At 35.5% G+C, this 27,019-nt stretch overlaps 2 protein-coding genes across 3 annotated transcripts; one reads left to right on the forward strand and one right to left on the reverse strand.

Annotated features, from left to right (window-relative positions):
• Positions 1 to 858: 858 nt before the first annotated feature.
• Positions 859 to 18,431, reverse strand: LOC107791373 (methylmalonate-semialdehyde dehydrogenase [acylating], mitochondrial). Of its 2 annotated transcripts, none has more exons than XM_016613426.2 (21): positions 18,260 to 18,431; positions 15,053 to 15,117; positions 13,510 to 14,080; positions 11,412 to 11,509; positions 10,577 to 10,636; positions 10,317 to 10,478; positions 10,155 to 10,233; positions 9,601 to 9,755; positions 9,244 to 9,307; positions 7,915 to 7,994; positions 7,584 to 7,649; positions 6,792 to 6,845; positions 5,209 to 5,360; positions 3,836 to 3,926; positions 3,554 to 3,634; positions 2,635 to 2,712; positions 2,511 to 2,546; positions 2,389 to 2,432; positions 2,222 to 2,303; positions 1,463 to 1,553; positions 859 to 1,370 (listed from the first exon to the last, which is right to left on the reverse strand). In XM_016613426.2, the coding sequence occupies exons 3-21, from the start codon at positions 14,054 to 14,056 to the stop codon at positions 952 to 954; spliced, it is 2,439 nt and encodes an 812-aa protein (XP_016468912.1). In that variant the 5' UTR covers positions 14,057 to 14,080; positions 15,053 to 15,117; positions 18,260 to 18,431; the 3' UTR covers positions 859 to 951. The 2 variants fall into 2 exon arrangements, with proteins under 2 accessions (XP_016468912.1, XP_016468911.1); XM_016613425.2 differs by having other exon boundaries at positions 10,565 to 10,636.
• A 3,325-nt stretch (positions 18,432 to 21,756) lies between these two features.
• Positions 21,757 to 26,096, forward strand: LOC107791372 (psbP domain-containing protein 1, chloroplastic). Its single transcript, XM_016613424.2, has 4 exons — positions 21,757 to 22,054; positions 24,187 to 24,290; positions 24,694 to 25,125; positions 25,755 to 26,096. Exons 1-4 carry the CDS (start codon positions 21,772 to 21,774, stop codon positions 25,974 to 25,976), a joined length of 1,041 nt encoding a protein of 346 aa, XP_016468910.1. The 5' UTR covers positions 21,757 to 21,771; the 3' UTR covers positions 25,977 to 26,096.
• Positions 26,097 to 27,019: the final 923 nt, after the last annotated feature.

Consider the following 27,019-nt stretch of genomic DNA (forward strand, 5'->3'; position numbering starts at 1 on the left):
TAAATTACCCCTATCATTTTACATATAAAGGCTTCCTTCTATAGATTGATTTGTATTAGACCCTTTGGAGAACAAGCATGGAGATACTTATGCCTCACTGCTAGGTTCTTCCTCTTCTCAATCTATTAGAGACAAAATCAGTAAATAAGTATTTTACTTTAAAATTTATATAATGTATATCAATTTTTAATACAACAAAAAACAATTATTATAAAATAAAAAAATAAAAAAAATCCCTGCATAACTAATCCATGTATTAATACCTGCATAACTCTATCCGGCAATCAATCCAAACGATTGTACAATAGTTTAGTAGAATGAAACAGATCCAAACGAATGAATTTATTTTCTTAAGGGGACTCTTACCTTTTCTACTAAGGGGAAGGAAAACAGAAAAGAAGTAAGAATTCAACTGCTGTATGGGAAATTACCAAGAGTCTCAATAAACTATAAGCCTTGTTAGTTTCCTTTACCGTCCATTTGTTAAGAAACAAATCTTATCTCAGCACTTTTTGTATTCACATCTCGTCAGTCTACGTTTTCCTTTCCAACCGAAGGCAGTTTAACGGGAAAAGAAATGTAGCCACATAAAAACGCAAAATAATCATTCAACATTTTCATAGACGTTCAGATTATACTTCCATTAGCACCAACAGTATATAGCTCTCACATCAAAGATTACAACGAAATATGCACACGATTTTAACGTCAAATTCGTTGTTTCTAGCATTGGAAATTGTTTCTAGCCTACCAAGCAACCAATCTTCACATATGATCCTCGTCACTTCTTGGACCAGATTCATCAGACAAAGAAGGAACCAACAGAAATAGCTCAGCTAATCATTTCAGGAAAAGATATCGAGAAAAACAAAACCTTAAATCAATCCTTTAGCAAACAAAACTATAACTATTATTCACATTTTTCTAGTTCCAATTGAAAATAATTACTATTCAAAAGTTCAATGTCCAATGTGATCCATCAGGTACTGGTATTGTTGGGGATATACCATTACCACTTGAAATGTCCCCTGAATGTTCTCCCAGAGATTCACCATCACTACCTCCTGGGAAATCCTTTGGGTGTAAAGCCAGATGGACTCCATCTCCATTTGAGAAATCCCTTGAATGTAACGCCAGCAGTTCTCCACCACTCTGGTAATCAACAGATTGTAATCCCTCAGATACACCATCGCCACTTTGATAATCACCAGCGCCACTCTGATATTCAAAAGCTTGCAGTCCCTGAGATAATCCATCATCACTTTGGGGGTAGTTTGATGTTAAGGGTGGCAGTCCTCCTTCACTACTGAACTCCTTCCATTGCTGAGTCACTGTCTTTATTTGGGTGTAAAATTGTACACCAGCTTTGCCTACATAGCCCACAGCTCCAATTAAGACAACTAAGATGCAGGACAAATTAGTAGATAATAGGAACAAAGGCATTTATTACAAGTATGTTTACCATTGGCATTGATATCCCCAGCAAGAGACAACTCTGAGCATGTGAGAGAGAAGAGGGGAAGAGGAGCAGGAACAGCAGCATTTATGCAAACCTGAGTTCATCAATATGCGCAAAATTATCAAATTTTCTGACACCAATTTGGATGTACAAGTTTCTCAATTTATACATTTATTATTGTTATTTTTTTTCTAACGACAATGTCTAGGTAAGCTTGTGAGCAACTTGACTACTACACTGGATACCTGCTACCTTTGACTAGCACAGGTACCGGGTAACTCTTATTTCTCATGGTTTTCACCCGCTTTATTGATTGTTAGGCCACACCCTTGGATGCCTCAGTTTCTCCATAATACAACTTACTTCAAATCTTTCCTTGTCAGACCTTTTTCGGAGTGTTGATAATTGTAGTTGTTAATTGTTACTCTTTCTGTGAGTGGACTAAATTGCCCCTCATTTATTTCAATAATAATTAAATTTGTTCACTAATTGAGGCTTCTTCTTCTTACAGAAGGCTATTTCTTCTCGTTAGGTTAAATAACACATGTGGTTTTAAGTTGTACTTAAAATATACTTTTTATATTCTTGACCTTTTAAAATTTAGTGTTTATTTTGTATCAGTTCTGAATTGAAAACTTTAATCAGAATGTATTTTCTCATATTCCTGAACTTCACCATTCCTTCTCCTTCATAAAGATGCAACCTGAATAAAATCTATCAAAAATATCCCACCTATTTTTACTCCCTATTGCAATGTCTTACCTGCCTTGTTTCGATCTCAATCTGGAATTTCCTCGCAAGTGCCCCGGAGCCCGTGAAGATAGATGTTCCATTGCAATATTTTCTTCATAAAAGCAGCATAAATGATAAGATAAAAATAAAACAGAAAACTTCACACAAAGATTTAATAAGGAAGTAATGGGAAATACTTATTTTGGTTCACTAAGTTAATGGCCTCATCTATGCTATTAGCCTGCAGTTAAAAAGACCAAGAGGTGAGAAAATTTCAGTGAATTCACAAGAAATGCAGCAAAAGAAACATATGACTAACCTGCATACAAAGAAGAACGGGACCTAGTATTTCCTCCTGCATACAAAAGGAACAATAGCACTTAGTAATACACTTTTTGCACGCGCATGAAAGTACTCAAGGAATTAGATTGAAAACTAGATACCTTGGCACATTCAATGTCTTCTGTGACATCAGATAATATTGTGGGACCAAAGAAGTTGCCCGACTCATATTTGGAAACCTATTTGTCATCCACAAATGTTTAAGAGAGAGGAAAGCAGCTTTGGTACCTTTAAGTTGCAAAAAAGAACTCCATATTAGACCACATTCCTTCTCCTATCTCTAGGAGTTTCTCAATGAAAATGCAATCACTGCCACGGAAACTGACATCCAAAAGATATATTTTAATGGTGAAAACTCTGCAACACTACCCTTTTTTTCTAGCAGAAAAAAATGATCCAAGGAATCAAACTAATAGGTCTGGTCAATCTGGAAGAAAACGCAAACAAGAATCTAATAGATTAGCCATTTAAGGAAGTTACTGCTTTCAAGACATGAAACATGACCTCAATCAAAGAAACAACAACCCAGTAAAATCCCACAAGCGGGGTCTGCGGAGGGTAGAATGTACGCAGACCTTACCCCTACCCCGGAGGGATAAGAGGCTGTTTCCGAGAGACCCTCAGCTCAAGAAGACGACAATCAAAGAAATAAGATTATGAGAAATTGACCCTGCTTATCTTCTTTAGCCCTCTTACAAGTGGAGACAAGAAAGATGACTTTATTTGACCTCCTATTGCATTCAGTTTTATTTGTATGTCTTCAGAAGAAATATTGCAACTTAGACGCAAGTATAACTCATGAGGTAGAACTATCAGGACAATCCAGTATATTATACAACTACTACAATACCAGCTGTAAGAAAAGTTCAATATTTTCTTTCAATAAGGGTTTCAAGTTCAATATTTTTCAGTCAGTTCAGGTCTCTTTCAACCTAGAGTCCCTTTTGTATCGGAGGTGGAAGGATATCTCCATCTCTGGAAACATAAAAATTGATAAAACACAAAACAAAGTGAAAGTACCGCAATCTGTCTCCCATCAAGAACTAGTCTTGCGCCACTATCAACAATTGCTTGGATTAGCTTGGATATATGTTCCCTGACCTATGGATGCCACAACAAATAATCACAATAAATTAATCCAAGAAGGTGAACTTAAAGTAGCACTAGAATTCATCAAAGAACTGAAGCTACTTGACAAAAAAGGAATAACTGCATGGTAATTTTGCAGTACAAGCTCGAGTGGCGCCAGTAACCCAACTGCAAATCTCCTATCAGAGTAGAAATTACGGTCAAAGTATGTACCTGTTTGCTGATTACTGGTCCAAGGGCTGCACCAGGTTCAGTTCCAGCATTTACTTTGAGTGCCTTTGCACGTTCTGCTAGTTTATCTTCCCTGTCAGTAATAATTAAGAAGCTCGGCATATAAATACAGCTAACATCCACTAATCAAATAACTGAGAAGCAACAACAAATGAAATGCAATCTTGTAAAGCCTGAGCCCTGAGGTAAAGATTGGAGTGGTAAAAAGTACAAGATTAACTTGAACTTGGAAAAGGATATACAAGTCCACCACTAAAATGTGAAAAATGGACAAATCATTTGCCTTGTCTTGAACCTTAATGAACTTAAACCCACCTTTTGGTTTTCTGCCCTATTTACCATCAGAAAAGGGAGAGTAAAACACCCTATAATCCAACTCCTCAAACAATTAGCAATGACTTCCTCTCCATACATTACAGACAATCAGGACATATTTAGCCTTAAATACAGAAAAAGTTTGTCATTGTATACTGCTAATACAACAATAGCCCAAATTTTAGGAGTTAGTTTCTTATTTTTGAGAAAATTTTCACTCTATCTTCCATATGTGGATTTCTTGTGCTTAGCTACTCACTACTTTGTTGAAAAGAATGTAAGGATTGCTTAGAGTTAAAGTTCTCGGCATCTTCTTTCACCATAAATTGAAGTGCTGCTATCTGTGAATAAAAAGCTCCTACTATTTGCTAGTGAAATTTGACTCAACTCTATCAAAAAACTTTTGACTTGTAAACACTCGCAATCAGTTGCTTATATTTTAAGCAAAGAATGGAGTTGTTTAATCTTTCTTTCACTTTATTAAGTCAGAAAAATTCCCATCACACTATCATAAGTCTTAAGATTCTAAATTCATTACTTTAACTATGATTGTCCACTTATCTGAAGTTCAAGTAGCATCTAAGTTTGTCTGTTATAAAAGTGCTTTAAATTGAAATGTCGAAGAAAGTTGAGGTTATATACCTATAAGATTTAAAGCATGTTAACTGTTGCAATTTTGGATGCTTTTATCCTTCCCATGCATAGCATTCGATTTCTTGGACTATTTAGAGGGGGAGGTGGAGTTTCCTTTACAAGAAGAGAGTAATACATACCAGAAAAATTGACTATCATTTTGATATCAAGAATGATCAGCAAAGAGTATGATAAGCATTCAGGTGCACTCCACATAGTACATTCTTGGTACTGATTTTAATAAAATATACTTTATCTGATCAAAACAAGAATATGATAAGCATACAGTCGACCTTCAAGTAAACTGGAAGTTCTTGCCTCAGCAACTAACGAGAGAGAAGCTGGACTAAGCAAAAACCAGAAAAGAGATTTGATCAAATGAAAAACTGGAGAATTAATATGAGTACCATGAATTTGAGCCTCCAACAAAAACCACAATGTTGATTGTTGTGCAGCGTTGGCCTGCTGCTCCGAAACCAGCAGCAACTAGAGCATTCAAAGTAGCTTCAACATTTGCATCAGGCATGACAATAGCATAATTCTTGGCTCCCGCATTGGCCTGAGGAGAACAGTTATAACAGCAAGTTGGCAACAATTGGATTATATTACATGGACTCGTTTACTGGTATGTTTGAATATGGGTATGTACAAGTATCCAAAACGTGTGCATGCAGCTTTTTCTTTTTCCTGATGTCCAGTATATTTTAAAGATCCACATAAAGTAAGCAGCTAGTTAGAGACAGAAACCCTCTTTTCTCTCTAGACTTTGCCAGCCAAATCAAGTCCAGAGCAGTACCCCGGTGATCACAGAAACTTCTATGGAAAATCTGGAGCGATCTGATTGTGCTGACTACTGAGTAATGTAAGCTTAGAATATCATGAAGAGAAATATATACGTCCCATTGCTCACTAGATTGAATGACATGAAACTGGTGAGATCCTACAGAGAGGTAGCTACCTGCCCGGCCCTATTCCTAGAAAGGATTCTAGCCAGAAAGGGAGGGATTTTTCAAGGTGTCAAGAGAAGAGACAGCATACTGAAGTTTCGAGAAACCTGCCTAGGTAGATGTTTCAATGCAGAGTAGGTTCCATTATATGATTCAACTAGGTTCCATTGGAAACATTGTAGAGGGCTGCTCAGAGTTGGTGAGTGCCTGCAGGCTTGAAAGTGTCGAGCCTGCATAGAGATGGACGGCGGACCAATTCTTGCTACTGTACCACTGGGCTTCCAGCTAGGCGCACTGATCGGGAGAAAATGAGTGGAATCTTTGCGTCAAGCCTGCTTGGTATCCCAATCACTCTCTAGTGTGTAAACTTGTACAGGCAGATAGGTGACTTGTGTGGAGATTACGCCTACTTTTGCGCATAAAGGACATGTCTAGTATGAAATCTGAAGAGAGAGAGGCAATGTTTTGATCATATTGTTGTCAAAGATGGAAGCTTCTGTTACAAAATTTGGATTTTGTTGTTGGAGATGGAGTTAGTATTTGATTCCAAAACATAGCACCACCAGAAAGTTGAATAAGATGATGAAAGAGAGGGAAAGGAAAAGCAGTTAGGGAAGACTTATCCTTTTTTGCAATTTTGGATTTTGTGGAGGGAAAGAAACAGGAAGCTTTTGAACGAATAGAAAGTTCACTAGTGAGGGTCAAGACTCAAGAGTTTTTCTTTTACTTCTTTTGTACTTAGGTGTAAAATGAAATTTGTGTAGAGAGTTGGTTAGACTTTTGGGGAGGCTTGATATATACACTACCGTCCCACAATCAGGGGAAGCTTAAAGAGTACGGTGAGAGAAGCCACTTAAAACACTTATGTAAGGATCACACCATCTGGGTGTAGTGTAAGTAAATTCTTCTGACTTATCAAATTAAAAGAAAAAAGGAATCAGCATAAAGCACCCACAGCCATATCGCACCTATTCGACGTGGTACTTCAAGACAAACGAATGATCCATGGAGCAACCATAACAAGCAAGAGTAGCTGCATTTACCTTGACACATTTACTGTTGTTCGCCAATGGTCTTCCATGCATATACAGTTGAGCCTTGATTATGACAAGAATATGTTAGTTACAGGATAAAGAAGATGCAAATTGCCAGGCTTAAATAAGTGGAACGTAATCAAGAGGGGAAGGGCATGAAGATTGTAGAGTTTCACAGTTAATAGCAGCCTATAGCTGGAATCCGACCTTACCACTATAAATAAAATATTGCCTCTCCCGCAACAGGGAGGATTGAAAAATCGAACCCACAGACTTGCTTTTGCATAGTTGCTTCGATATCTTCTCACCATACTTGGTGTTGCGGTCCCTTCAAATTTTTTCCTTTTTCTAACATGGGCTCTTTCATTTCTTTCATCTTTGTTCATTCTTGGTTAAAATTGTGCAAATCACCTTTACAATAAGATCCTGCAGCTTTTCATTTTCTTTCTGTTTTCCCTTCAGTTGGGGATAGGAGGAGTATCAAAGTATGATCTGTAGCTACATAGCTACAGTTGGTTACCTTTAATGACTAAATTTCTTCTAGCAAACATTTTAATTGATTACTCCCTTCCAAACTTTCTCAGCTTATCCTCTTTTTGTTTTGATAAGTCAGTCATTATACAACAGGCACAATTAGAGTGAAGAAAAAGAACTAATTATGGAAGGGTCAAAGATCCACAGAATGAAGCACTGTATCTATACACCATTACCTTGAGGACTTTTTAAACCCCAAAGAACTTACAAAAAAAGATGCAATATTTTCAGACTATCAAAGGTGGTTATTGCGAGTGTCAAACTTACAGCATCAGAACCAACAAAAGACACAACTTCAATATCGTCATCATCACAGATGGCATTGACAATGTCCTGCACCAACAAAGTATCATGTTTATCAAAAACATGGTGCCAAGAATAAGTTCTATCACAATAGAGGATAGCAAACATTTTGATATGAGGTCAAATACAGCTTCCAAAATTTAGAGAACTGGTTTGTCAGCAAATCAAACAATTCAAGGCATGCAAGCGAAGAGTGAGACCTAGTCCAAATTAACAATCAGAAATGTGTTCTTGTCCTCAATTAAGGAAGTTAATGAGCCAACAGTGATTGTTAATCATGGAAATTGGAGCTTACATTGGTGCCATGAATAATATTTAAGACACCATTAGGCAAACCAGCTTCCAATACTAATTCTGCTAGTATCTTGCAAGCTCCTGAAAGAAAGACGCTACAATCATAAGTACTGCATACATTAATCAGAACCTTCTCTAAGGTACATATCCAGATATACAGAAAGAGGAACAACTAAACAATTCTATAGATGCAAGCATGAGGATGAAATATTAGAAACACCATCGTACAAATTGAAATGGAGGGAGTATACTTTTAAACACCAAAATTAATCTACAGGAGAAAAACATAATGTGAAATCTCTTAAACTATTTCTGTTGAGATTACATTTTGAAAATTAACCTGGCTAATAATAGTCTATCAGATATTTTGCTCCTAATCACTTATGAGTATGTATGACAGAAAGAGTGCTATTAATAAGACCCTAATTTTCTCTTTTAACTCAACGATTTCAAAATGAAAAAGGGAAAAGAGGCATCAAGACCTTTTCCAAGCATTTAAAATGAAAGTATTATGGGAAGAAACTAAGAAGTTCCCCGTTGCTCTATTAGCTCAAATATTCATATTATACTGGTAAAAGGGTAAACGACGTGTGGTATTATCCACTCCCTCCGCCATGTGGCACAGTTAAGATTTGAGGTCACGAAGATTCAATTTGTACATATCTATGTCTATTATACACATTTTGAAAATAAAACTGGAAAAGTTAACTATATGAATATTTCAGCTGCTCTGATTTTCAGAAATTTTAACATATAGTTTTTGAAAACAGCTAAAATATAAAATTTGTCTTCAACGTGACATAGTGCAACAAAAATAGGGCATAAGGTAAAATATTTGACAAGACATGCAATATAAATAATGAATGTATCTTCAAATTCCCTCTCTAAGAATGTTTATATGTTGCCCTGATGCAGTGAGGTTAAATACATTGATATGGGAATGGATACTATGAGTAGTTTCAAAATTTGAATTATGGTTGTATCCTACATTTGGTGTCTACATATCATATATATCAATTGATACGCTTAAAGAAGAATTTTATTTGTAATTTACATGACCAGTACAGTTGGCACTGCATTTTCATTAAGTTATGGAAATACTAGTCATTACAGTATCCATACAGCTTCATTTATGGAAGAGAAGAAACCAACTGACACATTCTAAGCAGTCAATAACCATACTAGTTTCTTCTGATAAGATGGTCACCATAATAAAGTCACAACTCAATCAATCGAAATGGATGCCGGTTTCTTCTAAGTAATTACAGTAAAACTAACCTCCTTCAGAGCTATTCGACCTGAAATTTTCATCTAAACCATAACCAATTACCTGGAGATTTCTCAGATGGCTTTAGAATATATGTATTACCACATGAAATCGCAACATGGAACATCTGCAAAAGAACACACCATCAAAGCCATCAATTAGTTAACATTATTGGATTACCACAACTTGCCAACCCTGAAAATTCAGAGGGAAGAAATAAATTAATTGGTATGAAGACAGAATGTGGCCGTTAAGCCCAAGCTTCTTTTGGACAAAACCTCCGCTAGACTTCTCTAAGGGCTAATTGATGATAAACAAATCAGGGTTCATAACATCTTCGATAATCAAACGAAAAGGATCATCCAGGAGACATGGTAGATCCCGAGGATATGACATAGAAGCAGCTGTAGTGAGGCTTACCCACAATGGAATCATAGCAGGGAAGGTGAACGGGCATATTCCTGCACAAACTCCAAGAGGCTCTCTGATACTAAAAGTATCGATTCCATTTGACATGTTTGAAACAAACTCCCCTGTCTGCAGTGCTGCCCCACCACAAGCACACTCCACTATTTCTGGAAAATCAAATCCACACCACTTTAAAGCACTAGCTCAGTAGCTCTTACAGATCAGCTAGGCAAAAAACAATACATAACTAGCACCAGAAGGATTTCAAAGTTGTCCTCTCAATTTGGGAAGACAATGAAAGTTGTTCCCTCAAAATTTTGAAGTTATTAGGAGATAAAAATGGCAATACATGTTAGCTGAAGACTCATTAACAACAAACATCCTCGCAAGAAAATGTAAAAGGGAGGCCTTTTAATGTGAGGTTTTCAGAATGTTACTTTATAATTAGAAAAAATATTAAATTCAATTAGATGGCAAGAATTCAAATTCAAAAGGAATCGAGATGAGCAAGTCCCCCTTTCATTTAATCATGAATAACGCAAAGGACAATGTTAAAAGGTACTCACCTAGCCCACGTTGCACTTCGCTGTATGCATCCTTCAAAGTCTTACCCTGCTCAGTAGCTATGGCGAAAGCAAGCTTATCCTACATGATAATTGTGAACAGTTCTATAAGCAAGCCCTAATATGTATAACATATAAGAATGGCCGAAATCCCAAGATACGGACAATATCTCTCTGGATAAGTTCTTGAAGCTTGAACATGATCCGCTGACGGGTTGTAACTGGTGTGTGCTGCCACAATGGGAAAGCTCTTTTTGCTTCAAACACAGCAGCCTTAAGTTCTTCACCCGTACTTAAAGGAACTTGTGAGACCACTTGTTGTGTTGCCTGTCATTAGATTTCAGTCACAAAAAGCAAGCTAAAAGAGTTCCACCAAACAAAATTTTAGTCCATATTTGTGCAGCTGCACTAACAGGGTTTAGTACGTCAACGGATGCAGATGATTGCGAGTCAACAAATCTACCACCAATAAGATTAGGGTTCCTCTGCAAAGAAAAGTTAGGAAAAAGAAACATCCATTAAACTCAAAGATTGGAACACTTATCATGCCTACATCCCAAAGAGGATTATGCACCAACTTTCAGATCCCATGAACCAATAAGAAATTAGGATTTGGAAGGAGGGATATTGAGAAGTGCAAAGCAAAAAAAAACCCTGTAAACTAAAAGAAAAAATCTTTTTCCTTAGTAGAAAGTAATATTAGCGCATGCTATCCCTTATCAATGAAGAATCATATGTGGTATCAAAAGCAGTATCCTGGAGTGATTAAGCAGTATCACATATTGACACAAACAAGATAGAAGCAGAGAGCTCATCCCTTAATTTCTTACCAAAACTACTTGTTAGACATTTCTTCTAGGTTCACACATAAGTCGATTCACACTCTCAAACTGTTTAAAAGAAAGCTGTCACTATTGGGTGTAATTTAAGAAGGGTAGGTGACCTACACCCCTAACTGAAATTGCCTACATGTTAGATGATATAATTATTTCCCTATCAAAGCTAATGCACTAGACAGCAACTACCAAAAGCGAGTGACTAGGGATGACTTTACTCTTTCACACTTTTCCTTGGTTAGAAGGAAATTGGAAGTTCAAAATGTTTCTTCTTGAGGGATATGCTATATTAATTAGCTTACCAGAATAAATTTCAAAACACCAACGCTCTCTTGAGAACAAGGAGAGGAAAAGAAAAGAAAAATAAGAGCAAGAAAAGGCAGTTACTTTTGGAATATGGTTGATTAGATTCAAGTAACCTTACCGGAGGACAGCGTTTCCTCCAAGAAGGCTCAGTAGCCATTGCGGGCTGCGTGTTCCCTTCTACAGATGTACAAGGCCTCACTGTTTTGAATCTCCTCACTAAAATAGCACCTTAGGATAATTCAGTATGTGAAAATAACAGTCACGATATACCAGTAGCTATATCAGATTTCAACTGAAGGGAATAGAAGTCTCTTATAGCAACCTGCCAAAACTTATGTAACTCAGGCAAAAACTCTTTGGCCATCAGTAATTTTTTATGCATCAAAAGCAGTCCCACTCAATGGCAGCAAAATGAAAGTGATACTAGCACATAGAATTCACATGGAATCACTTAAGATGCGCAAAACATTTTTTTTATCAAGTAAATAAAATTTTAAAACATGCTTAAGATGTGCAAAACATGAATAATCGCATAACCAAGTTGACACAGCCTGACAAAGTTGATACTCAAGCAAACAGTAACTCGTTAGCACATCCTGACAAAGTTGATACTCAAGCAAACAGTAACTCATTAATCCAGGAAATTTATGCACAATAAATCTCGTTTCTTTTTTCTTTTATTTTGATAGGTAAGCTCATATTTTTCTATGACTATGCTTATTCTAGTTGATATGTTTTTTGAGCTCATTACACAATATGTAATGGCTATACCATACATACCCCCCAGCATTACCCTCAAAGCGGCATCAATAAAAATATCTTTTACTGATCCAAGAAAAGATTCATAAGATGTATCACAAGCTCATTTTTTATAAGGAAGAAAAATAGATCACAAGTGAATTTGGTATTACTGAACTAGTACACTAAGGTCTGACATTTAATATTTGTTAATAACTAATTAGAAATGAGTTTCACATCTGTGAAATAAAAGAAGAAAAATATAAAAAAATTACTGGCAAAAAGGGGATGCAGGGAGCTGATGTGACAAAATTTGAACATCAATAATCTAATGGCTCTAACAGGCATCTAATACCGATAGCATGCCACACACGTCTGGAAAATTATTCCATGCCTGGAATATATTTAAGAATCTTCAATTTGCAGGCTCAGTTGGTTAACACTCATTCCCATGGAAAAACACCTCCTCGTCTTAAGGCAGCTGCAAGGTAGGTTGTAAATCATATGGTAGGGCCCCAAAGTACATGGTCAACCAAATATTCGAGGTATCTCCTTTCTACCTTATATTTTATAAAAGAAGTTGACAGTCAGTTGAATTAGTTAAACGAGATGGAGGCAGATGTAAAAAATTAGATAAACTCTCGACGGTCTACATTGATTACAAGCATTTCAATTGAAAGGCAGCTCCCCATCTCAATGCAGCTGCAAGGTGGGTTGTAAATTATATGGTAGGGACCCCAAAGCACATTGCTAACCAAAAGTTTGAAGTATATCCTTTTCTACCTTTCAGTCTTTCATAAAGGAAGCTGACACTTAGTTGAATAAGTTATAAGAGATGGGGACAGGTGTGCTAAATTAGATAAACTGGTAATGATCTACCATAGCCTAGTAGCTGATTTTGTAATTAATTTTTTTTTTATTTTGCATGGAGGGGTCTACTGTAGGTGGCCAAGCACCATATTTTCAGCCTTCTGGTGTTAATCTCAAACCCTCTTGGGGAAAAACTTGTTTTTACTGCGACATGCCAAGAAGTTACATTATAAGAAGTCATAATTTGTTAAATTCTACAGCCTCTTGACATTTCTTGGAGAAGAACTTCAGCCTTTTGCCACAGCCCACAAGCCATGGACCATTACATCATGTGCTCATTCAGGAAAACATGAAAAGGTAAGATAACGGTAAAAGTCTAGCCGAACACTTCTTCCTTAAAGTGATTGTGATTTTGACGTTCCAAGTAAATGATGAGAAACGTTTTTTTACAAGGAAATGTAGGAAGCAAAAGAGACTGGCCAATGAGAAACGTCATATATTAAGGCATGCAAAATAAAATAGTAAGGATTTAACAAGAAAAGAGCAATGAACTATAATCACATCAAAACCAAATATGCACCCCAATAGTAATAACCAATATTAGAACGAGAGTATAGGAGATAAACAAAGTAAGCACTAGAGGATAAGGATGGTAAAGAAGGCTCAACCGTTGAGATTTCCATGCCGTAGCTTAGCTTTAACGTTGTAAACATGCTTTGGTGTCGACAAAAGATCTGGATTAGTCTGCCTAAGCCTCTTTAAAATCTGACGTGGCTTTAAACCAGCATCTGTCATCTCTTTAATTAACACTACTTCTTTCTCTGAAAAACGTCGAGCAGAGGGATGCTCCGAGATGTCCTTTAAGGCTTCATGATTGTGTGATCCATCTTTTACTGTAAGAACCCACAAGCCATCTTCCTTCTTACCCACAAGCTCAAAAGGACAATTTGTTAACCGAGATCCCATCTTCCTTTTTCGAGATTGTCCACTGGATGTCTCATCGACAGGCTTACGCCTATTCCGGTAAACACCTCCTCTATCACAGCCAAGTACTACCACTTTGTCTTTCTTAGACTGTTTGATGGTGACAACATATCCCTGGGACAGTGCAAACTCCCCAACATGATGAATGAGTTCTTCACGATCAATAAAACTCCCTGGTGGAGGTGGTAACATCTCTGGGGTTTCATTTGGATCCGTGTAAGTATTTTCCATGATTAATATTTAACAGTAAAATACCTGCACATGCAATAAGAAAAATACAGTAAGTAGCACCACAAAGCTAATAATATTGACCAAAAACTCAAACAGGTACAATTCACAGCTACATAAAAGATGCAGGCAAAGTTTATCAAATTGTTTGGTACAGTATCGGCTCTCAAGTCTTATACCAATCTTCCAGATAAATAGTAAAGAAAGTGATCAAGAAAAGAAACATAAAGTACCCATTTCCAATGATTCTATTAGAAACAAATTTCCAGTTGTCACTTATAGGGGAAAATAGTATAAACACGACCACCAAAGATTTGATGAAACACGTTTAGAAAATGTTGAAGCATTTAACTGTCGCATACTTCTAGGTTTCAGAACAATGGGTCAGAAGTATGGTAGAAAAGAGAAGATCAACATACAGGACAATTTACAACTAGCAATATAAGGCCCCGTCTTTCTTCCTTTCTTTACCAATTAAATTTAGTTCAACTAGATGCATGGTGATAACTCCACCCATATGAGCTTTTCAAAGCATAACTGGTCTTAGACCCGGACAAGGAAGAAGGTTCCAGTAGGTTCCACCAACATAAAATAGTTTTAAGTATGAGAATCCTCTGAATACCTAATAGTGCGAAATGTATAGATGCTATAAAAAAAGTTACAAGGATACATATGCTACATATAGCCTCACCATCGGCCTGAATTCTCTCCAATCATACAGAGACCATGCCAAGCTGAAACTTTTACTCTCAAATCAATTCATTTTCCGGTATATATACCTTGACCATCATTCAGATGACTATGGTTACCTTTACCATTAACCTGATGATTTCAAATGACTATGGTTACCTTTAATAACCTGATGATTTCAAACCAACAATAACAGTCATCAGAAGACCAAAGCAAAAAGTGAAAAAATGAACACGGAAGCTGGCTAGATAAAAGGATATATTAAGGGGAAACAAGCAAAGGGAAGAGAGACAGAACCAAGAGACTCACCACATGATCTACTATACAATGTCCTCATGGATGGGCATGCTTTAGACTTGTGAAATTTCTAACAACTGCAGAAAACATGGAACAATTTGGCATCAGATAGAGAAATTGAAGAAGCAATACATCAGTAAAAGAAAAAATATGCACAAGTAGCATGCATGCAGGCGCACTACGGAGATAGATACCGACAACCATACAGACAAATCTTATTTGAGAGAGATACAAAGCAAACTTAATTGCTCACATAATAAATAAGAAGAAGGTCCAAAGCTAGTATCCAGCACCACCTTGAACATGTTGGATGCATAGTTGGACATATAGGAGGGAGGGAGGAGTGGAAGGAGTGATGTATAGTTGGACATATAGGAGGGAGGGAGGAGGAGGAGAAGCAGAGCGCGGGATGTTGCGTCGCTAGCACTCAAGTGGTACTCTGGAGAGAAGGGAATAGGAGAGCTTTGGGAGAGGGAATCTGACTTTGTACATTTTAAGGCTTGCTTTTTGTTTTATTTTTTTCAAATATTGGAGCATCCACAAAGTTCCTGAGGGCATAGATGATTGGCTGTCTACTCTTTTTGATTGGGTGTTTGTTGTAGAGAACTATATCTTTGTCTAGGCTTTCTATTTTTTGGCATATACGGGGTTTTTTCCACTAGAAAATCAATAAACATTTCTTTCATCAACAAGTGGAACCAAGTAAAAGAACGAATATAAATAAACACAATGTATTATTTTGCAGCATCATAGACCAGTTCAGACAAATTTACTTCTGGTATTTGAATATGTATCAAGTAAAAATCATTAATCTACCCAACCAATAACCCAGAAAAACTTTAATTCGGGAAAGAAATGTTTGTTTTAAAAGAGAGAAACAAAAGAATGTTTGGAGCACTAGGAAGAACAAATAGGAATATAAGATATGAAGGATTTGGAAGCATATTGCCTCACCCTAAAGAAGAAGAAATCTTAGATAATCAGACATTTAAAGATAGCAAGACCACAAGCCTCTTTAGCATTAAGGCTAGGGGTGTCAATGGATATTTAAAAACCGACTAAACCGACCGAACCGAACCGATTTTTAGGTTTATTTTTTAAAAAAATGTAGGTTTTTATATAAATCTATAACCGTACCTATAATTAGGGTAGATTTATTATTAAATAAAAATAAACCGGAAAAATACCGAACCGTACTGAATAAATTTACATGTAAAACATATATTATAGTAAGTTTAAAAATAATAAAGCATTAAATTTTTCTTTGGGTCTTGGAATTATGAAAATGGTTACAAACCAACAAGTAACTAAACTCAAAATCCTAATTCCTATTATGCTACTTCTACTGAAACTAAATAATTTCCAGTATCTTCATTAGCAAGACACAAAGTATTTTAGCGATTACGAGTAGCAAACTACAATGTATTGAATATGTTTCTTTTCGTATAATTTAGATTTATCTTTTTGAATATTTAATCTTCTATAGACTTTATTCTTGAGTCCCAGCTTGGTTAATATCGTTCCACTCGTATGATTTATATTTTCTTTTACTTTGCTTGGTTTATTTTACGTTGCTTTATCCATCTTTCATGTTTGTTTTTTTAGTTCATCACCCTTTAAGCAGTAAAAATGTCTAGAGAGTTTTGTTAAGTCCTATAAAAGAACGTATGTTATTGCATTCTACTTCTATTGGTGACTTTTATATGACATTTAAAAAAATAGTGAAAATTAACCGAACCACACCGATACCAAAGAGAAACCAACATGATCAGGACGGTTTTGGATATTCTAATTTTGGTTATCCATAATAGAATAACCGAAAAATTGGTATTATACAAATTTTATAAAATAAGACCATAAGCCTCTTTAGCATTCAGGCAATCAACTTTAATTGCGATCGATTGTATGATCATTTGTATTTATTCAGTATTCACTCTATTCAGGTCCATTTTATTCTAATACTAAACAATTTGTCTTTCAAGGCAAATAGGTTTTTCTAAAATTAGAGAATCTAGACCTAACACTTCTCCCTAAGTAGTCAAACTAAAAAGCTCCCAACAAATGTTGGACCCAATAGAAGTATAATAATAGCAACTAAACCTCAATTCCAACTGGAAGGCATGGCAACCCTAATCTGCATTGGTTTTGACAGATTGTAGGTCTCATAAACCTGACTCTTCATCTCGCTCTATCAACTTTAATCATTATATTGTCGCACCTATATACCAGCATATCCGGAGATCTATGGATGACATGGTCAAACCATCTCTGGTGATTTTCTCATTCGTCCTCTATGTGTGCTACTTACCGCTCTGCCAAATATGGTTATTTCTATTCTAGCCCAATATAAAATATAAGTGTACATCCATCTTAACATTCATCTTGTAAGTATGTTGGGTCTACTAAGGCCCAATATTCAAGTTATCATGAATACAATAGATAGAGAGGAGAAGTGGAAGAGTAAGAACGAAATGATCATCATCTACTGCTCTTCCTAGTAATGCAAGGGCAGGTAGTATGTCACTATCTTGGTGCAGATCAATAAAATAAAAAATAAAGAATGCAATGACCATCACCAATTCTAGAGGAGATACTACTACAGGATTCCATATCTCTCCCCCAAAGCTCAGATGAAAACATGCCTTCTTCTTACCACTCTACACCAAAGAGTATTATCTCCCGTGCAACACACCTTAAACATAAAATTCTTTAGTGACCGTGCACCCTTTTACATTAATCTCCAAACATACACCACCATAGGCTTTTTCTTAAAAATCAAACTAGCAACAATCATAAGCCAATTATCACAACTGGCCACATGCACCCATTGACTGGAAACTACAGGATATACAGTGACTAAAGTGGTTGTGACTAGACCAATGACGGTTTAGTGATACCAACTGCCCCTCCTTTCGCTCCACTCAAATACAATGTAGGAGCAAATAGAAGAACAAAGTGTGGACTGCACAAAACCTCTAGTTGCAAACTTTAAACATCAAAACCTACAAGAAAGAAACTACTTAAGCAATCAATTTATTTAAGAGGAAGGGAAAAAAGAACTAATCAAGCACTGCAAAATCTTGAATTCAATCTCATACGCTTAACTCTATCTTGAGCAACTGAAACCGAAACAACAAAAAGGGAATCGATTCATGAAAGAGGGATTAACTAAAACAAAGCAGAAATCTTTTCTAAATGTCTAATGAACATTGCTATTACCGGAGACGGCGATGACGCTACCGGCGAACGGAATAGGGATGCGTTAGGATTTCCGATCGTATTTCCCAGTCGGCAAGTGCGGTGAGTATCCGGTTGGTTTGTACGTTCCGTGAGAGGAAGAAGAAACCACTACTCCCTCCGTCTCATTTAAACAGATGATTTATAACGACACAAATCTTTATTTTAGTTAAAAAAAATTCTTAAAATTTCGTCTTAGTTAAATAATATTAATTAAATTAAATATAAATTAAAAGAAGAGAGTAGTTTTTTGCTATACATGTGTGCTTTTGTCCTAACCTAATACCAACAATAGTTTAATATTCAACCGTGTTCTCTTTACCTATATTGGTATGAAGGATACCCTTCAAAAAAATAAGAGCACTTTATTCATCAAAATATTTCACTAAAACACTTCATTTAAAAATAAAATTAATCACTTATGTTTATAAATAGTATTGTATTCAAAGTTCATGACTATCTTTTAAAGAGATTTTAGTATTGTGTTCAAAGTTCATGTTTATCTTTTAAAGAGGTTTTAGGGTTTGTTATTTTGTGGCTAAATTACTTTTTCCCTATAAATAGAGGGATTTTATGCCATTGTAATTCATCTCAAAATTAATAGAATTTTATCTCTCTTTTTTTGCAGTATTCTTAGTTTCTTTTATTATTTTATTTTCTACCGTCCCAAGAAGCTCTCCGAGAAACTAAGGTATAATTTTTCTCCTCTATTAACAATGACTGATATTGTGAAACGAAAGTTCGTCGCCTTCGAATTTTCGGGCAAGAACTATATGTAATGGGCGTTGGATGCTGAAATCTATTTAGATGCAATGGGTCTTGAAGACGCCATTAAAGATACAAATAAAATAAGATTGTGCTAAGGTCTTGATTTTCTTGCACCATCACCTTGATGAAGGATTGAAAATAGAATATCTCGCAGTCAAGGATCCGTTTTGTTTTGTGGAATGGCTCAAAGGAAAGATATAACAATCCTTCATCTTTCCTTTAAGCCATTTTGCAAAATTAAACAAGTGGATCTTTGATTGTGAGATATTCTATTTTCAATCATTCATCAAGGTAATGGCGCAAGAAAATCAAGGCCTAATTAGCACAATCTGGGGTATATGCTTTATTTTATCTTTAATAGCGTCTCCAAGACCCATTGCATCTAAATAGATTTTAGGATCCAACACCCATGATATATAGTTCTTGCCCAAAATTTTAAGGGCAATGAACTTTCGTTTCATAATATCAGTCCTAATTAAAAGAGGAGAAAAATTATATCTTAGTCTTCTCAAAGAGCTTTTTGAGACGCTAATAACGTGAAATAAAATAATTATTGAAACGCTTATAAAAAAAGTATAACGTGTATTAACTCCAATTTGTGGTAATTTATTTTTTATTCAATATAAAAATATTAGCAGCCGGAGCCATAGACTAATTAAGTATAACTATAAATTATTTTATGATGTCTAAAAATAATGTAGTCAATATAATTTGTATTATTTTTGTCGGTTGTGAATAATTTGGTAATGCCTCTATAAATTCTGTTTATCTTTATACTTTTTTTTACCAAATAAGTAAAAATTAATTTTATAGGTCTATAATAATCATTGAACTTCTATTTTGTATTGATGGTAGTTTTATTTTGTATTTGTTTTGCAGAAGTGTTTCAATCATTCTCAAAAATAAAATAAATAGGAAAAAAAGGAAGTTTATGGCAAAGAGGCCTTTTATGTCCCTAGCTTAAAAGTTCTTCATTACTTAAAAGTTTAATTTAGAACACCGATCCCTCGGGTTGTAGTCTTTACGGAAATTCAATCTTATACAAAATTTAGATCTTGATGTATGCCTATCTTTTACTTGGATTAAAAAAATATATTCTTCAAGATCCTCATAAAGCGGTATTCAAATTAAGACTACAATTATACAAATTCAAATACTCCATCAATATTGGACCAGTCCTTGAATAGTTCTTTTTTTTTTTTTTGAAAAGACAAGGAGTATTAAGAAGGCCATCATTAAGGAAAACAAAGCAATAGCTCGGTTAAAGGGCCGAGCCTCCCTACCGATGTATCGATCCCGCACATTTAGACCAATCCTAGCGGACATGACAAAACTTCCCTTGGAGAAAGCCAGCCTGAGGGAACTGGCTTGGTCATTTCACCATCACTCGATTATAAAGGGTTGGAGCCCTCTCTTTGAAAGCCCTCTTGATGCGATGATAAAATGGCTAGTATTCAAGGCTAGTCCCAGGAAATCAAGCTAAATGGCTATCCCGATAAGAAGATGAAGCCTGATCGGGCCAAAAATGAAACGGAAATTCAATCTTATACAAAATTTAAATAAGGAATTTTTGTATACAATTAAAATCTTATTGGATTTAAAATTCTAAATAAAAGGAGTTCCTGCAAATTCAAAGTTTTAAATATTAGAAAAATAATTAAATGACTATTTTGTCTAGTGTGAAATATATTTTTAAAGGGTGAAAAAAGCAAATAACATTTCTCTTAGGAGCTTCGTGCTTTTAATATAATATATAGAAGTATGTATAGATAGAGATATACAAATAGATATATATACACACACACACACATTATTTTATAGCATTGAAAATTCGATGTGCTTATGAGTAGTGTTTTAAAAGGCGGAGGCGTGAGACGGAGCGTTTTGCTTAACATGTGGCGGTGGGTAAATTCCGAGACGGGGCGTAAGTCCCACAAATATTTAAATTATTAATATATGAATTAATAAAATAGCAAAATAATCACAAAAAATATATAAAAGTATATTAAAAGTTCAAGAAATTAAAAAAATCACAAAAATAAAAATACCTAGTATTTAAATATAAATAATGCAATAGTGTTAAAGTTACTATAAGATAAAAATCAACTAGAACGTCTTGACTTTCAAACGATTAAAAGATAAAAATATTTTAAAAAATATTATCAAATTATATGATTTACCTCTCTAAAAGTTAATAATCAATAAATTCCATCAATAATATAATTGAAGATATTACTTCTTACGAGTAAATATAAAATTGCTTTCAGGTAGCAAAATAATAAAAGTTTAATAATTTTGAGAGATATAGAACTAAAATATGAATACATATAATAAGTGAAAATGTAAATTTTGGCTATTCAAATGATATTCACTCTCAAATGTTCTCAATTAGTAAATATGTAATACTATGACTCATTATTCATATGATAAAGAAATTTGAGTATTAACAATGCTAGTTAGGGAATTTGATGCATGATTTGCAGTAGGAACTATTAGGCGAGCCCTGAACAAATAGCCCTACACATAAGCCTCGGGACGTTTTCATAGTGTCTCGCCCCGGAATAAGTCCCCAAAAAACTTTTAAAATACTGCTTAGATACAATTTATTAATCTAGTTACATCATTACTATAAAAAAAAAAAAATTACGGAAGAAGTAAAATAACAACACTAGGCGACGATAAAATTGATTCACAAAATAACTAACTCCATTTAAAAGCGTGGCAAAATGCAGTGTGGATTGGACAGAATTTTGATCGTCTTTCCACAGCCTCACCCTTACTCATACAGCTGCTGCTCAAAAAGTGTTCATTACCCCCCTTTCTTTGTTCGGAGTTCGAAGCTTGGATCTTTATCTTTTTACCGATTAGGAAAACCCAGAAAAGGCAACCCTTTTTCTTCCCCCATGAGAATTCTTCAGGCTTCCACCTCCTACAGTGTTGGCTTTGGCATTCTATCCATATCTACCCGCCCCAAATCTTTCACTCAGCGCCATTCCACCATAGCCGCAGGTACTAAAAAGTCTCAACTTTGAACTTGATATATTGCATAAAGTTGTTCCATTTTCATTCTATCTTTTTGCATCTTTATTTTCACTGAGTCCGTTAAGCAATTTATAGGCAGAGCTCACTCAACCTCCTTTTGTAAGTTCTAACTAGAGGTAAATCTCTATGATAAGTCGGGAACTAACTTGCTATAATAGCTTAAATTATACAGTAGTAATTTTTACACTATCAATGTGTTTAACGTAAATTCAACTAACTGATAGTGTTTTTGCCTGATTTTCTTACCATATTTGAGTTTTACTTTTTTCTCAAAGAAAAGTCAAAGTATTACCATAACTGCTTTTACTTTTCCCGAAAGGAAAATATAATTCTATGGACATCTATAAATTGAAGACGTCCTTCTCATAACTAGAACATATAATTGCTTCCACAATGTAACTTTTAAGAAAGTTTTGTTTAGGGGGAGAATTTTTTCTCTCGATAGATTTTTATTTATTTTATATTAGTAGATTGATGTAGGTCACTTGACCAAATCATAGTAAAATTTATGCAATTTTTAGTACAATTCTTATTGTTATCTGATTTATCGTGGCCAAGGTTTGCTTTGCAAGCTTCCGCATGACGCCTTGTTATTTTCGATCCCAACACTAACATACCTATCGAATTATGTACCATCTTATTTGAAAACTTAATTTGTTAGAGAGGAAACAATTTTTGTTTGTTTATTTAGGTTCGGAAGGCCGACTGATTGAAATATGATCTGCTGATGGGTAGCAATGAGACTTGAATGCTAGGACATTTGTGATTTGATTATGAATTGTATGCACCCCCTTATTTAAAAGCTTAACCTATTGGAAAGGTGACATTTTTGTTTATGCATATATGTCATCAACATAGAAAGCTCCGTTCTCCTATGAGAAAAATTCTCATTTCTCTTTTTGGGGCTTCAACTCTCACATTAAGTTCTTGCTTCAACAATTCAAAAGTTAAAAAAGTTGGGTGGGAGTGGTTGGAAGTAAGAACTCAGAAGAAGGCAGGGCAGCGAGGTGTTTCCCTCACCAACTAGTCGGTTGGATGATTTGGTAAGAAGGTGATAGAAATGTCAACAGAGACAATACTTTCCCAAATTCGTAACATTTTGCAGTGGTTCGCTTATTCTTGGAATAATGGATATCCCAAGTTGTACAGATGTTTGGATGATTTTTTGTGAGACCATTCTGATGTAGAGCATAAAGTTATATACTCATCGTATACAGGGCTCCCCTCCTTTCTTAACGACGTTTTATCTGCTCATAAGAAAAAACCCTCCAAATGTAGTTTAATATCAGCTTTGTTTGTGTTTTGGCTGTGAGCTCATAAGCTTCTTAAAGCTTAGAAGCAGAAGAAATTAGTTACATGACAATCGCATCTCACAAAACTCTTTTATGGACTGGAGTTCTATCTGACTGACGAAGAAATTGTGCTTCATGTCATAAGTGCAACAACACTAATACCGTTATGCTTATTGCAATACCTATAAAGACCCAAAACTGACTCCTAGGATGTCAACTCAAGTTAGTTTTATTGCTTAGATGCAGAAAAAATACACGACAATTTTGAAATACTCAAAGTTGCTGAGTTTTAAGGCCAGTTGCAAAGTTCTACTAATATTTATTATCTGTAAACAAATAAGGAGCTTATATATTTTGCTTCTGACCTTGAAATTCAATTGACTGCACGAGAGATTCTGAATAACAAGCACTATGCTAATATTTGGCGTCTGAATTTTAGAGTTCTTTGGAGATGCAATATAGTTACTAAAGAACAGGTTTTCAAGCGCCCATTACCAGAAAGCTTCCATTTGGCATTTCTTCCTTCCTTACTCATCTGTTGCCTGGGCATCTGCTTAGACTGAGGTGTTTCCCAAAACCCTCAAGGTCCAAGCTTTACATCTCCCATGCACTAATGTAAGTGATAAGGCGGTGTTTGCCTAACAGAATTGGCTTCTGTTATGAATCTTCAATTAATGGTTTGCTAGCCCCAAGTCCATGATTTCTTGTTGTCCAGTATTACTTGCAACTTTTTCTTTTGGTTCTTGGATGTGCGATTTCATATCGATAGATGTTGTTAATACTTCTCTCTTTTTGCTACAATTCTAGGACAAGCATTGGACAAACCTGTTCAGATAGCAAGAAAGTTCTCAGAGCAGCATACTTTGAAGAAGGGAGATATGGTGAAAGAAGGAACTTCAGTTGTTCTAGAGGTTTTCCCATGTCCATTTTATTTTTTAAATCTCGGGCTATTAATTTTTACAATATTATGATTAGAAGTGATACTAAATTACAGTTTGTAGCCCCTCAATTTAAAGTAATCAATTGTTTTTGACTTTTCAAAGTCATCATATAGCAAGGGTAAAAACCATTTCAACATATTGTATACAATTTAAGTATAAAAGTTTGCAAGTATTTGAAGCGTATTGTCAAAGATCTGCAATGGCCGAGTTTTTATACCCTGCCTTGGTACATAAATGATCCCATTTTACACAAATCATGGCGCTATGTGTTTCATTGTCTGTCACTATATGTTTTCTGCTAGACCATTGGTTATTTTCTGAAAGCCGTTATTATTGCACAGTTTCTCACTAGAATTTTCCGATATATAATCAGAAAAAAGATTTTGCAGTTCCAAGGAGAAAGGCGATGGCCCTGATATTCTCAAGTTTAGTGCTCTCAAATTATGAATTGCCCAAAGTTGCATATGCTCAATCTACTGAGTTCAGGGAATATATTGACACCTTTGACGGCTATTCCTTTATGTATCCTCGAAACTGGATTCAAGTGCGTGGTGCTGGTGCTGACATATTTTTCAGGGATCCTCTTGTTTTAGATGAAAATCTCTCAATGAACATATCATCTCCTTCATCGTCTGCGTACAAAAGTGTAGAAGATTTGGGTCCACCAGAAAAAGCTGGAAAGGGAGTCCTTAGACAATATTTGACTGAATTTATGTCCACCAGACTTGGTGTCAGACGTGAATCAAGTGTTCTTTCTACTTCGTCCAGGGTAGCTGATGATGGGAAGCTGTATTATGAAGTTGAGGTAAAATATTACTCCGCATTTTGCTAGTTATGAATGGTTTTCGGGTCCTTTCGCTTTCTGATGATAAAGGCGTCTAGATATACGTGACTTAGTTTTCATGTTGTTCGTACATAAGTTGTATCATGCCTATTGAGGGGAGAATAGGTCCCAGTTTTTTCTTCTCCTCCCGGTTTTAACCATTTGGTATCCAAAGCCCATTGGCCCGACTAATTCTAATTCATGCTAGGTAGGCCCGCTAAGGAGGGTATACTGCTCCATACTTGAAAGTTTTATGTTCCTAGGGTATGGTTTGGATCCTAACCAGTGGCGAAACCAGTAATTTACTCAAGGGTGTTCAAACTTGAAAGAAATGAAAAAAATTCTCCAAGAAAGAGTGCTCAATATATGTTATATACCTCTAAAATCTAATATTTTACCTATATATGCAGTGTAATTTTACGATGAAGGGTGGTCAGTTGACCATCCTTTATAACATGTAGCTTCGCCCATGATCCTAGCCATACCACCAAACCTTGGTGATTAATAGCTTCCTGTTATAGCTTCATTCTTCTTAGTTGATATGTTTTACATTTTTTTCCCAGTGTATTTCTGGATTCTAATACCAGATTCTGTCATGCTGTGATGAGTAGGTGAATATCAAGTCATATGCTAACAATAATGAGTTGGCTGTAATGCCACAAGATCGAGTTGCTCGTCTGGAATGGGATAGGCGATACCTTTCAGTTCTTGGAGTGGAAAACAACCGTTTATATGAGTTGAGAATACAAACACCTGAAAAAACCTTTGCAGATGAGGAAAGTGACATTCGTGCAATTATGGATTCCTTCCGAGTAAACAAGATTGAAGTTTGATAGACCTTTTATTCAAAAAGAAACGTTTCGACAGCCAATTATTCAAGATTCGATTTGATCACATGAGAACATTGACGCCTGTTTAGTCATTGGTTTTATTTCAGTTTCTTATTCATGGCTTTTATCTGGTTTGCTGTCTGTTGCTTCTGGTCTTTATTTTATGTCCTAACGTTACTTTTCCCTTGTCTGGGAAATCAAAGCAAAAAATATATTTTGATCCATAAATTTCATACATAAAACAGTGGATGAATATTCGCTCCAAGTGCATCAACAGAAAGGAAATAATGCCTACAATTCCACAATCCACTGCTGGGGATTCAGTTAAAGTTTGTGCCGACAGTAAAAAGACTACATAAAAGTATTACCTGAGTTAAAAGTAAAATACTTTTAATCCATTCTGCTTGAATTGTTAGAAAGAAAAGGAGAGGAAAACAGGGTGAGCAGTGATAATCTTTTGATTTTGGATTGGAGAAAAAGATGGCTGTCATTTGATAATAGGGAGTATCTGAACGGAGAATCTGTCTTCTGTTGTATTTTGGTATTTCAAAAGTTTTATCAGAAGGGGTCTCTTTTCCTTGCAGAAATACTCATTAATGGAGTATTTGTCTTGTGATCAAAGTCGTACAGTTGAAAACTAGAAAATACTATCTATGTCACCATTTTATGGTGGCTACTTTTTAAGGACAGCTCAGCACTATAGAAGCTAATCAGATTATTCATACGAAATTTTGATACAAGATAACACAAAAAGCTTTATAAAAATGAGCCTGTCCAGCATCTATTCTTTCAATTTCTTTCAAGATTGGAGGAATACTGTGACATAGAGCACGTCACGTTGCTAGAGAATAGAACGCGACAAGGTGATGAATAGACAGATTCTAAAATGATATAAGCAGCTTCAGCAATTTCCCATGGCAAAATAGGCAATTGATATCATCATCTCACGGATAAAGATAGACCGAATTAGTTTTCCCACACATATACAGAAGGAAAAAAAGAAGCTGGTGATGCCTAGAGTTCCTTAAATTCTGGGGCTATCAGTG

The sequence above is a fragment of the Nicotiana tabacum genome, chromosome 7, assembly GCF_000715075.1.
Source record: "Nicotiana tabacum cultivar K326 chromosome 7, ASM71507v2, whole genome shotgun sequence".
NCBI lineage: Eukaryota > Viridiplantae > Streptophyta > Magnoliopsida > Solanales > Solanaceae > Nicotiana > Nicotiana tabacum.